General features: G+C 40.4%; 1 protein-coding gene across 2 annotated transcripts in view; it reads left to right on the top strand.

Annotated features, from left to right (window-relative positions):
• Window positions 1-328: 328 nt before the first annotated feature.
• Window positions 329-13,043, top strand: part of RUNX1T1 (RUNX1 partner transcriptional co-repressor 1) — a 156,645-nt gene continuing 143,930 nt past the window's right edge. Inside the window, exon 1 of one of the 2 annotated variants that reach the window (XM_056854101.1) lies at window positions 329-424. In XM_056854101.1, coding sequence (XP_056710079.1) covers window positions 397-424 — 28 coding nt within the window. In that variant the 5' untranslated portion in view covers window positions 329-396. The remainder of the gene's footprint in view (window positions 425-13,043) is intronic. The other variant, XM_056854100.1, reaches the window with a different exon arrangement.

Below are 13,043 nucleotides of genomic sequence, written 5' to 3' on the forward strand. Positions count from 1 at the left end.
CGCTGACCGCCGCCGCAGCGGCCCCGGGCGTCGAGGACTCGAGGACTTCCCCGGCCCCTCTCGGCGCGGTTCTTACGGGCGGCTTTCTGGTTCCCCTCCGGCGTCGACGTCGCCACGCAGCTCCCTCGCCCCGATCCCCCTTTTCGATAGAGTCAACCCACGAAGGACGACCCAGACGCATCAGCGCGCTTGGAGTTTTGCCCCCTCTCTCGCCCCCCGCGTCGTCGTCGGGACTGGCGGGCGCGCGTGTGGACGGGGATCGCCGTCTGGGGCGGGGGGGCGAGGCGGCGGCGCCTTCCCCTCTCCTGCTCGCCTCTTCCCCGCCGGCCCGGGGCTGTCGGATCTCCGCCCAGGAGGACGGGAACTTTTATTTGCAGCGTCTCGGCCCGGGGGCGAATGGTGGGGCTCTCCGGCCCTTTGCAGCGTAAGTACCCCGCGAGGGCGTGCGGGCAGAGGCGGGAGCCGCGCCGGTAGAGCCGGCCGCCGGCGGGAGGGTGGAGAGGTGGGGTGGAGAGGTGGGATGGGGCGGGGGGGGGGAGACGAGGAGCCGCGGTCCCCTGCTTCGCCCCCCCCCTCCCCGTCTGCTGTTCAGCTAGGCGAGCTGCAAAGCGGCCAACCCCGCTTAGACCGGGGCTGTGGCTGCTGCAGGGAGCCGCGCGAAGGGCACGAGGACCCGCCTGCGAAAAGCGCCTTCTCCGGTCTGGCTGTCCGGTTGAAACCCGCGTCCCGAATGCCATTTATGCAGGGGAGCTTTTGCCTTGGATTTGCTGCTCTTTGGATGCGCTCCCCCACCCCATCCCTGTTCTCAAAACTCAACCATAAGCCCCCCCATGCAGAGTTTTGAGGATTCAGATGGGGAAAATGTGCATCTAGAGAGGGGCGAATCCGAGGCAAAATCCTTCCACGAATAAATGGCAAAAGTCAGCGGAAGCCAAACTGCTTAAAAGTTTTCTTTTTCACGAAGAAAGGAGCTCCGCCTCGCTCTGAATGCAGGCTTCCGAGAGATGAGGCGCACCGTGGCCGTTTACGCACCGGAGGCTTTGCCTTGGATGTGCCGCTCTATAGATGCGCGTTTTTCCCATCCGGATTCTCAAAACTCTGCATGGGGGGCTTCTCGTTGAGTGAGGGTCGAGAACTGCGATGGGGGAATTGTTAATCTACAGAGCGGCAAAACCTCCCATGCATAAATGGCCCATGTGAGTGTCTCATCCAGGATTTAAAGTTGAGCCTGCGGTTCAGACGCTGAATTTATTTTGGAGCGCTGGGAGCCAGCCTTTTCTTTCCTCTCTGCCGGAAAGCGATATCATGGAAGAGGCTTTCTGAACATGTGCAGAGCGCTTTCTCTTATCCCATTAATGACAGCTGGGGTGGTGGTGGTAGGGAAGAAATTCTAAGTGAGGAAAGAGGGCTGCTTTAAGATCGGGCATCTCTCTTTTTAATTAAGCTATAGGCTCATCTCTGTATTTACTTACTTTCCCCCCTCTGTTTCAAGATGACCAGTGCCCTCTATTAGCTCACGTGATCAAGAAGACTGGAAATACTAAAAACTGAAACTGCCCCTTACCCAATTTTGAAATCATTGGTTTTAAATACACCTTCAAGACAGAAACAGTAAAGCACATTGACCAGTACAACCTGAATAAATACAAGTGTTAGCACTGGATGAAGATGATGATAAGCATCTGTTTAGGTTATGTCCTACAGATATATGTTTCAGATAAGGGACTTACCAGTTAATAGCAGTGTAATCCTGGGTAGTATAAAATGATGGAGAAATGCTACAAAAAAATCTGATCTCCGGTCCCCATATTTGGTAGCACAATACTAATAATAATCAGAGATAAAGAACTCACAGACTTTTTTTGATATTAATGCTCATAAGGGAATGTTCAAAAGTCTAATTCAGATTTTTGGCCAATATTTTGGCAAATTTAGAATTCTGTGATTACTTGATTTGGAAATGAATTGGAATGGGATGGAGATTAAAAAACTTTAGCTAGGGGGTCACTGATAGGAATGGATCCCATGCTTATCATTAGGGTTGATTTCTAGCCACAGAGATACAAAGTTGACCATTCACTAAGCATCTTCACTGGTTTAAAGTCTCATTGTCTTGAACGGTATTTCAGTAATGTAGGTGGTCAATGAATCTTCTGTACCATATCATTCTGGAATGAGATGATCACAGATAGCAAGTTTCGTATTGTATTCTTTAGAGGTGAGAATAGAATTTATTATTATAGCATATACAACATTTATACTCTATACTGTATATATTGTGTATATATTGTGACAACTCCTGCTTGTGTTGTAGAAGAAAATCAAAGCAGATAAAATTGCCATTGCTTCAGCTTTTGGAAAGAGCAGAGCTGAGCTCCCTACATTTAGAATACATTACATTTTCTATATACATTCAAGGGATGATTTTCTAACAAGCATTTTAATAGGGCCCACCTCCTTGATGGATGACTTCTGAGTCTTGGAATGCAGTGCTAGGGTTTCGCTTCAGCAAAAATGCATGTACTTAATGTAACTCTGACCCCCTTTAACTTTTAACATTGCTTCCTCTAATTAATCTGTTCAGGCCCCAGACTTAAATGGCTGTCCACAGCTGCTGAAAATTGATTTCTCCCCTGATGGTGGTCTGAGTTGCTGATCAAATTAGAATTTTTCTTCAGCTCTACACAAACTCCAATTTGTTCTGATCTACTACTTTAATAATTATATTTTAAAGATACATCTTTTTTTATCATGATGGAGTACAACATCAGACAAAGTCTGATCTCCTGAGTATTTGTGCCAGTGTTGTAGTGTTCTTCAGTTGAATGTAAATGAGACTGAAAACTTCTGCCAGTTTTTTGTTTTTGTTTTTAGATTTAGCAGTTTGCAGAGAGGGATGTCTGCTTCTGATGAGCTGATGGTCATCGGCTCAATTTTTATTTTAGTTTATAGCTGAATTTCTAGATCACGTGGCTTGGCTGGTGATATTGATCTCTAATGGTTGTGCCACAGTTGCTGGTATGACCTTTTCAAAGGAAACCTGAAAGCGTAATTCAAATCATTTGGTGTTAATTTCCTAAGCAAAACCAGCCAAGATGATTTCCTGCGACTAGGCAGAGCCCTAAATTGCCTTTTGTACAGCATTTCTGGAAAACCAACTGTAGAAAAATAGACAGCACATGAAAGCAATCTAAAAATTGTTCATTTATCAATCCTGTCCTTAAAATAGGGACAGAGGCTGCATCTCCTGGTGCTAGATGTAGCTGCGAGCTATTGTGATAGCGAGACATCTATTTTTAATTATTTCTCTGAAACTTTCCTGGTCGGTATATCAGATTTCCTTTTTACTGCCCTAGCACGTGATGAATCAGGTTGGGTGATTCTGTCCCATCCCCCCCCCACCTGTATAAAACTGCATTCTAAGACAAATGTATACATTAGCAAAGAAATCCCATACCAGTGACTTCATTTAAAATTCTTCATTCATTGCAGTTATGGGAAAGTCTACTTTGTTTCTAAACTCTTGAGGAAAAACTGAACAGACAAGTGACATTCTGTTTGCAATGGAATGTAGACGGTGGTGTTAGGTCACTGCATGTAGCAACTGCTGCTGCTAAAGTTCTGTAAAAATTTTCCCCTCCGAAAGAGCATCCAGCTTATCTGAAATCGGGGGGCGGGGGGACGGACTATTTTTATTTTATTTCTTTCTGCTCCCAGGGATGTCAACCCAGGGATGGTGTTACTCTGTTAAATCACCATAGGCATCCCTTCCTCTGTGCTACTCTATGCTTTACAGTATCTGTTTAACACACAATGTCATGTCTGTTTGTGGTCCATCGCACGTTTTTATGCTGAATGTAGTGTTTGTATTGAAGATTGAGGGGGGGAAATGGCTCCACCTGGAGTGCTGGTCATTGGCCAGCGAGCTGAGGGCATTCTTCTCTGTCAACTCCTATTTCTCACTCTTCTGAAATGGGGTTCAGCTGACAGGCATTGAATGCAAAGCCTTCTTTACTAAAACTCTATGGAAGCTATACAGCTTTTCCTAGCTAGGCACTCTGAATAAAATTGGCATCTGTGTAGTATTTGCCTTGGGATTTGGGGTGGGGGGAAGGCTGCTACAATTGGCATTTTCATCTTTCAGATCTCATAACCACAGCCTGGTACTGTTAAAATATAGAGCTAATTGAAAAGAGGTGGTTATAGGTGTGGCTGTACTCATGCTCTAATTTCTTTTTTCTTTTTTAAGAAATGGTTCCTAGACCCTCCCCTTTTTGTTCTGTGGGAACTTAGGTTGGCACTTCAACATGAAAGTCTTATCAGCAGAAATAAAACAGGGACCTGCCTTTAGTTGAAGTTTATTTCCTACAGATTGGTTTCAGTTGGATAAATCCAGAATTTTGCCCCTGTGCTTTTTAGTAGTGTTTCCTAAGGAAGTAGGCAGTTTCAAGAGTTTAGCAACAAACAGAAATTAGTGCCTTTTGTAAAATATAAATTACCCATCTCATGTGAAAAACCAGCTTCTAGCATGAAATTTCTTAAACCTCCACATGCCTTTTAACGTACTTAGAACTTGGAAAACCTGGTATACAAATAAATTGGAACATGAAACAACATATTGCATTTGTTAAATATTACTTTTGGAAATGATTTAAATAATCCTGTTTTAATTCATACCTGGCTATATTGAGCTTGGGAGGGGGGGGGGAAACATGGACAGCATTTCAGAGCAGCGGTTAACAGATATAAAATTAAATGAAACACATGTAAATAAGAGCAAGTATACGTTGGGATGATTTCAATTTTAAAATGCTTAATCTGAAAGGCATTGACTTCCATCTTCATTATTATTATTTTTTACAGCAGATAAGAAAGTTCTCAAATGATGTTTAAAGAGCAGTGGACATTTTATTAAAGTAAACATTAGTTCACTATAATGGAGGTAATTGTGAGTGATAAGAACAGAGCAGGTTATCTGTATGTTGTTTAAACAGGAGGCCCTACTTTGCACCATTTCCAGGAGCCATCTGCACAAGAGAAGGGTGCACACCTGTCTGTCCACACTAATTATAGATTAGGGGGCAAAGAAATGAAATTGGAGTAGTCGTTCTGCTAATGAAATCCATAGTGATTTTATTGTAAATGAGTTTTGTGTACAGAGGGCGATGCTAATTTTGACAGGGAAATAAACTGCTATAGGGCTGTCGTGCATTTATGGTTGTGCAGCAGCAGGGTGAATGAAAAAGTGGTCTATGAAAACAGAATGCTGTATTTTCATCATAGGTTTGGAACAGTGGGTGCCTTCTCAATTTAGTGTCAAATCTAGCGTTCATTTTTGGTTCACATTTTGTGAATATTAGTTTTTTTTGGTGGGGGGGAGGCTTCAGTGCAATATGCTGACAAAGAGAAGGTACAGGAGGGAAGCAGAAGATATTTATATTTTATTTCAATATATATGCATTACATCTCACATCTTAACTTAGTATTTCTGATTTGTGTGTCTGCTAGCCTAAAGTAGTAAAAAAAAACATATTCGGCAATAAAAAGGTCACATGAATTTCTACCACATCTGTTTATAGTAATTATGAACATAATTACCATAAGAATTACAAGTGAAGTAATGATGAGCTGAGCAATGAGGTATTATGGCATAATGGTCATATGTCGGCATTCTCACATTATAACACACTAGAATTCACATATTCAATGCAAGAAAGGAAACGTTAGGTTTTGAAGCATTAAAACAGCTAAAAAAACCCTCTGTGCCTGGGGCAGATGGACCTTCTTGCTTTATAAGGAGGTAACCCGTTATTAAGAGAGAATCAGTTGAAATTAAGATTTGTAGCCTCAAGCTTAGACTTTCAGACAGCTGTGATTATGAATGGTTCGCCTGTTACACATTTTTACTTTGACCATTATGGATATATTGCTACGCATTGCTTTCTTTTTTTCTTTTTAAGGACATTTTCGCAGCACAGCAAATGGTTTATTGGCCAGATTTCTAAGATATCTACAAGATAGGCATGGAAGTATTTGTAGTAGAAATGTAATGTAGATCACAAAGATAAGTATAGGGAATCATGCATTTGCTTAGCTAGTATTTGGAGAAGATGCCCGCTGCAAGATAATCTGTAGACTGGGGCACGAGCCATAGGTGTCTTGCCCTTGTCCTGCACAATGTCTAGGAGAAGCCTGAGGAACTTCCCACTGTGTGCTTGTACAATTGTCATTTGTTTCAACAGGATTGACACAAGGTCAGTTTCTGAAATTCAGCATGATTTTGACCATTCTTGCAGTAAGACCATATCTGAACTTTGCAGATGGTATTACTGGTATAAGCACACTGGTATAACGACTCCCCATTTCAAAGGAACTCAGTGAACATTTCCCCACTGCCTTTATAATATTGTCTTTCTGTGTCAATACGATTGCTCAACACATGACCAATAGAAAAGGCAGTAAGGACTGGTAGAGTGCCTATATTTTGAGAGTAAAATAAACAGGCTATGTTCCAAATTAGATTTCAGTCTCCATATTTAACGTTTGCTGCTTCTCTGATGTACATTTTTGGTCTTTTTTTGTGTGGTCTATTGATGACATTTTCTTCTTCCATTACTTCAGTCCTCAACCTATCAGTTAGACGTAAGTTCATTTGAAATTACTAGCATTTAATTTGAAGTAAATGTTGAGGATCAGTATATAAAGCTATATTCTGAGTACATGGATGTGGAAGCGAGGATTTCAGTCTTAGGGTTTCCTATGTATTTGAAGGAATGAAGAATTAAAACAGAATCTCTTGTTCTATGTCCCAGTGATAACATGAGGTTTTCACATTATTGGATTAGTGGAGGATTTATGACACACTTCTCTTTATGTGGCATTTCATTACAGTAACACAATTTTCACACACATGCATCCCTTCCTTTGGTGTTAGGTTCTACTTTTGGCCCTATGCCATGTGTTGAGTCCCTTTTCATTTAATTTTTTGTCCCTTTTTGGGTCCCTTTTTGTCCAAGAGACTTGGTAGGATTGTTGTAGGATCCTCATGCACTCTCGTTTTGCTGTGTTGATCTGCAGTCATCCTAAGGGAAATGTGTAATTTCAGAAGTACATTAATATAATTATTACGAGTCCATGTAGTAATGAAAGTTTGATTCTCCCTATCATTCTGTTAAGAATAAGTCTTACTAGATTAGACCAAAGATCCATTCCATGCCCTATTGTGACCAACCAGATGCCCCAGGAAAGATTGCAAGTTGGCACAAACAATAGGGGAGGGGATTTTGGCTTCCTACCTGGGCATTTTACAGCCAGAAATACACTGTCTCTGAGCACAGAAGTTCCATCCATTTATCATGGCTGTTAGTTGTTGATAAACCTATTCTCCATGAATATATCTAATACAGTGGTTCAATCATCTGATTCTGATGGATTCTTTTTCTGTTACTTGAGTTTATTCTCCATGGATGCATGCAGTGGACTATTTTAAAATTTAAAGTGAAGAAAGAATGATTTACCTAGGGGCATAAAACATTTCAAAAAAACGAAGTTGGCTTCTGCTCTGGAAATCAGTAGGCTACAAAGTTGTCTTTCTCTTTCATTTACTGTTTCATAAGCTCATTGGATCTTTAGACAAACAGACATACATACAAATACATGTTCAAAGAATGAATGTCTATATCAGACATCCTCTTATTTATGAGGTTGGGAGCACGCGGATAATCACCATTCCATCAGTTTCTGCATAAACTAAAATAAATGTCTGGGGAAGGCGAACGCTAATACTGTGTGTGTGTGTGTGTAATCATTTATTGACACACAAGGCTGCTAATTGATTCTGAGTAGGTCGCATTGTAAAACTCACTTTAACTGGGGTTTTTCAGAACGCCTGAGTTTTTCTTCATCAGTTTTAAGGAGGTGTCCTGTAGTGCTTACTGTGTTAAAAACAGCACCTTTCAGTGTTGCAAAGCTAAAGAGGCCCAAGTACCATTGTTCCATTGCATCTTTAGTCAGGTCTTAGTTTTCTATAAATTAGGACAGTTCACAGAATAGGTGGCAGTAGATTAAAGGCAAAATTTCTGGTTGTTACACAGATTGATTTTACACCTTGTAAAATTCTCCAATAAAGGACTCACTGTCTTCCCCCCCTTTTAACTTCTGTCTGTGTAACAGTGAAACACTTGGGCTGCCCTATACTGAGGGAGAGTGAGTAAAATCACGCTTGATATAGTGCACTTGGCTTGCTCCTGCTGTGTGCTTGGGGTTCTTATCATATGGATAATATACATCTTACCAAACAGCATCAGCAAACTGATGAATATGTTTTTTTTTTTTTATGGAAGTTAGACACAAGATTTAATTTATAGGGGAAAAGGGGATCCTGAGGTTTTGCTGTGGAAGCCCTTCTTGCTGGGCAAGGACTTGGAAGTGGCTGAGCGATAATGGAAACGCACTGTGCACCTGCTCTACCACCTATTCTTAATACGTTTGTACCCTACCATTCATAACAGATGGTGAGGCATGGTACAAATGAAGTCCCATATTTCTTCAGTGTGTTCTGCAGCAAATATATACGAAATGTATAAAAATTTAAGATTGCCAGCCCAGCCATACCATATGGAGGATGCTGTCGCAGAAAGTGACAGGAGACTTAGCTGATTGGCCAGTCCTGCAATTCCCAGTTTGTAGGGGAGGGTCTGACAATGCAAAGCTGTGCAGGGCAGTAAGTCCCATTGGCCTTCAGTAGCGCTTACTCTGAAGTAAATAGAAACTCGATGGCTGTTATTGGCATACCTTTTTGAATTGCTAGTAAAGATCTAGTACTAGTACCAATCATGGCTTTATTTTATTTAACCTGCTGTTTGCATGCACACATATGTTGGGCTTCCCCTCGATGTAGAGCAGACCCCTCCACCCCATCACCCAGTCATACACAAGTGCCTTTCTCTCTCACTCCCCCATCTATTTTTCTGCCTCCATCTGGACCATGCTGATATTGTAATCGCCCTGCTGCACGTTGCCTGACCCCCCCCCCCACACACACACACAATGTGCCATCCTGACAAGGCTCTTACTTCAGATAAGCTGCGATGTGTGTTTAATGAATACAAAGCCTTAGCTTTGCGGCTGCCTCTGCTCCTGTCTCCTCAACCAGAAGGTAATCTCCAAGCATTTTGAGAAGGGGGGGGTGCTTCTCTCTTTCTGTTAAGAAACACCCCCCCCCCCAATGATGCAGAAGTCGATAACAGCTCAGAGAAGTGAAGATGTAACCTCTTATCTTGCTTCTCCTCTTCGCTGGTGGGGAATTTACATTTAAAGATTAGCTTGGAGTGAGAGAAAAAGGATCTGCCTTTTGTTGTGTGGGGTTGCGAGGCATCTAACCTCACCTGGCCTGGCCTTGCAATCTTCTATCAGCTCAGTTATTCAAACAGGACTTGCAAAGGTGAGATTAATCCCCCTCCCCCAAAAAGCCCCCTTATCTCTAATTGGGTTTAGTTTGGCAAGTCTGAATGGGTTTAGGATTTAAAATGAAAACACACGATAAAGAAGAGGAAGTGTGGTTTTTGTGGGAAACAATAGATTATTTATTGACTGGGCTCTAAGAAGATTAGATGGGGGAGAGAATGAACATCATAACAACTTGATTTGCTGTTTTATTAGGTGAGAATGGGTAAAAAATACCTCAGCCTTTATTCAGAGAGAGTTACTGAATGTTTTCATTGATTTTTTTTTTCTGGACGGTTAAGAGGTTTGAGCTCCTTTCTTCCCACTCAACCTTTACTGGAGTCTCTGCATGTGGATTAAACTGATTGTTTTGATGAAAAAATCCTCACAACTCAGAAGTGCAACTAACAGCTTGATCTAGAAGCTGCTTAATTGAAAATGAGTGCTGGCTCACAAAAGCTTATTTTGTTAGACTTTAAGGTGCCTCACAACTTTGTTGGTTTTACTTAGAAACAAATCCCACCATACTCAGTGGGATTTACTTCCTAGTAAACATTTTTTAGGATTGATGCATCAGGAGTTTCTGATTTGAATGTTATGCCTGTATTGCATGTATGAAATTCTGTTTAAAAGTAGACAATTTAAGAACTTCAGTGTTTTCACTGGTCTTACTTGAAAGTTGCACCTAAGTGTGTAAAATAGACTTTTAAAATGTCATTTGAATGTAGCACATGGAATTCATTTAAATAGGGATGAATCGAAACTTATGTACTTCTTCAAGGAAAATCCAGTAGGAAATAATTTTAAAACATCTCCAATAAGGCATTCTAATTCAAAACTGCATGATCTTTGACATCAGTTCTTTAAATGCAATTTCTTGGTTATACATTTGATTGAAATCAGTAGTGCATAAATGTTTTTAGACTTGGGGTATTAGTACTTCCTTTTTGCTGCTTGGTTAGGTGTTTGCATACTTGGGTATAGAGTCATTATCCAGTAGCTTAAAGTCTAATTAAAATGTATGTAAAGATGGGGGGGGGGGAGGGAACATGTCTTCATATTGGCATCAGCAGATCGATAGAGAAAGACAATAGAGTCCTATTATTTTACTTCCATTGACTGGCTATATTGACATTTCAGGTTTATGATTTGCCTCAGTGAGCATGATGGAACACAAGTTCATAAACCAAGAGACTGGAGCGCCACATATATTACTGTATGTCATCTGTGCCTTCGGGTGACCTTATCACTGAAGCAGTATAGCAGTGGATGGCTGCAAAGCACTTGGGAAGGTTTGGGGCTCTGTCAGATACAGAGCTGACTCCCAGCAGGTCTTAGAAGCATATTTAATTACACCTAGAATTATGGTAGCCGTTGTTACCTGCCAGACAGCACCTCTTCAGAGCTGATGGGACAGGAAACGACAGGATAACAGTGTACTTGCTTGTCATATATAGTATATGTGGGAGCAGACATATTGAGAAGTTTTGTATTGTGTGCAAAGTACAAGGGAACCAAATGGGCATTCATGCAAAATTGCTTTGATGCTTTCATGTCAAAGCACCTCTGGAATTCCACTGAATTTTCACATTTTTGTTGGAATTCAGTATAGGTTGTGTAGGAGTTCTTTCTACGTATGTGCAATGCATCCATTTTTGGTGGTAAAGAGAAGGTTTGTGCATGGAGAAGATAGTATGGTCTTGAGATTTTTCATCTCATCTGGCCATTAAAGGTATTGTCTGAGTGTAATTATTGAAGACCTATTGACTGTGAAATACATAGTAGGCTTTATTGTCTAGAATTCTTTGAGATGCTCTATAAAATGGAACTGGCAGAACAATAAAACTCATCAGTGTTAGGCAAGCATGGAGACAGAAATTAATTTAAAGCAGACAAAGAGCTAACATGCAAAGAGTCACTGCTGATTTAATGGTAATATAAAATGTATTCAGGCTATGACATAATGTAACAGTTGTGGGCATGATGAAGACTACTGATGACCCTATAAGATGATAAGGATGAAACTAGTTCTTCATACCATTTTCAGGAAAACTTTAGGTTTCTGTTTGATCAGCAGGTGCTGTTGAGATGAAAGCCATGTGTAAATTTTCAGAAGGCCAAAAGTGTCAGTTCAGAAAAGGAAAGTGATAAGAGAAAATGCAATCAGTTTTCCTGTTTTCAATTTGTGCAGGATTTGAAGAGCTGTTTTGTTAAACTGCTACATCTGCTCCAATATGAATATTGAACTACTTTCACTAAAAATAACACCCTATAATTTGCAAGCCACTGCAATCTTTTGTTAATGTGAGTGGGTTATTTGGGGGGGGGGGTTCTGTTCTGAAAAATCTGCAGCTTAATGTGATTTTTTTTGTTTGTTGGCGCTTTTATTTGTAGCAGAGAAATAGTTGTTGTGCAGTTAGGATCTTATTTATTTATTTATTCAACTTACTGCTCTCCTGGGCCAAGATGATGGACTATTAAAAAAGTGTCTTACAGTTAAATAATATACTAATATTTAGCAGATTTTTAATTTTGGGGGAATGCTTCTATTTTACAATCCTATTTTTTAAATAATGCATTTCCACCCTAAGAGCTAATACTTATTGCTCATTAATATAACATATTCATTTGGTACTACTAATCCATTCACCTAAAATACACTAGTGGTTTGTTTCTTCTTATACCAGCAAATCAAAATTTTTAAGGTAATCAAGAGTATTTTAGTTAATAGGGCTTTCAGTGCAACTTTTTCCATATTTAAATAAAATGATTAAATTATGCTTGAGTGCATTCATTAAAAATCCTCTTCAGTAAGGTTGTTAATCAAGTTTTATGGAATGTGCAGGACAGAAATTGTGAAAAACAGGTGGGGTTTGTTGAAACGATGGAGTAGGAATGATGAATTGTTAGAAATTTGAAAAAGCAGAATTATTTAAACTCATGGAGGAAGAAATGATCGGTGACCTAAAATATATGAAAAGTGTATGTACAGGATGTAAAGAGATACTTTGACATAAGCCATGTTTAAAAATAATTTAAAATATACATTTTCTGGGGCAGTACCATGGCACTAGGAGTTCTGGCATCTGTTAAAAATAAAAAGAACTGGGCTAAACTGAAGGTGAAGTTTAATATAGTATATAAATTATTGATTTTAGTGCAACTATGTGCAAGTCTATAAAGGGTCTGAGTGAAGTTCAGTGAGGTTTCACTGCATTTTTTCCAGCTAGGTATCTGGGACAGAGGCTTTTAAAATAAAAGGAGCCTTCCAAAAGAAAGCATAGTTTATGATTTAAGCCAGTTCTTGAAAATTTGCCTTTATGGGCAAAGCTCCATCTAGTGGAGTAAATCTGTTCCACTAGCTGTAACAATCACACAGGGCCATTGTTTGCTCTTTGATACTTGCAGTGGGATTTTTTTTTTAATGATTGGTTCCAACAGGTTATTGTCAGTCACATTTTAGAACTGGGAGTGTTAACCACCACCTGAGAAAGTAGCTTCATGGCCTACCATCCGTTGTATGAGAACCTATAGTTAGCTTGGTGGCTATAGGAGGCTTCAATATGTCTGCCTGGCTGGATGTTAATATGCAATTTGCA

The sequence above is a fragment of the Euleptes europaea genome, chromosome 8 (assembly GCF_029931775.1).
Source record: "Euleptes europaea isolate rEulEur1 chromosome 8, rEulEur1.hap1, whole genome shotgun sequence".
Lineage (NCBI taxonomy): Eukaryota > Metazoa > Chordata > Lepidosauria > Squamata > Sphaerodactylidae > Euleptes > Euleptes europaea.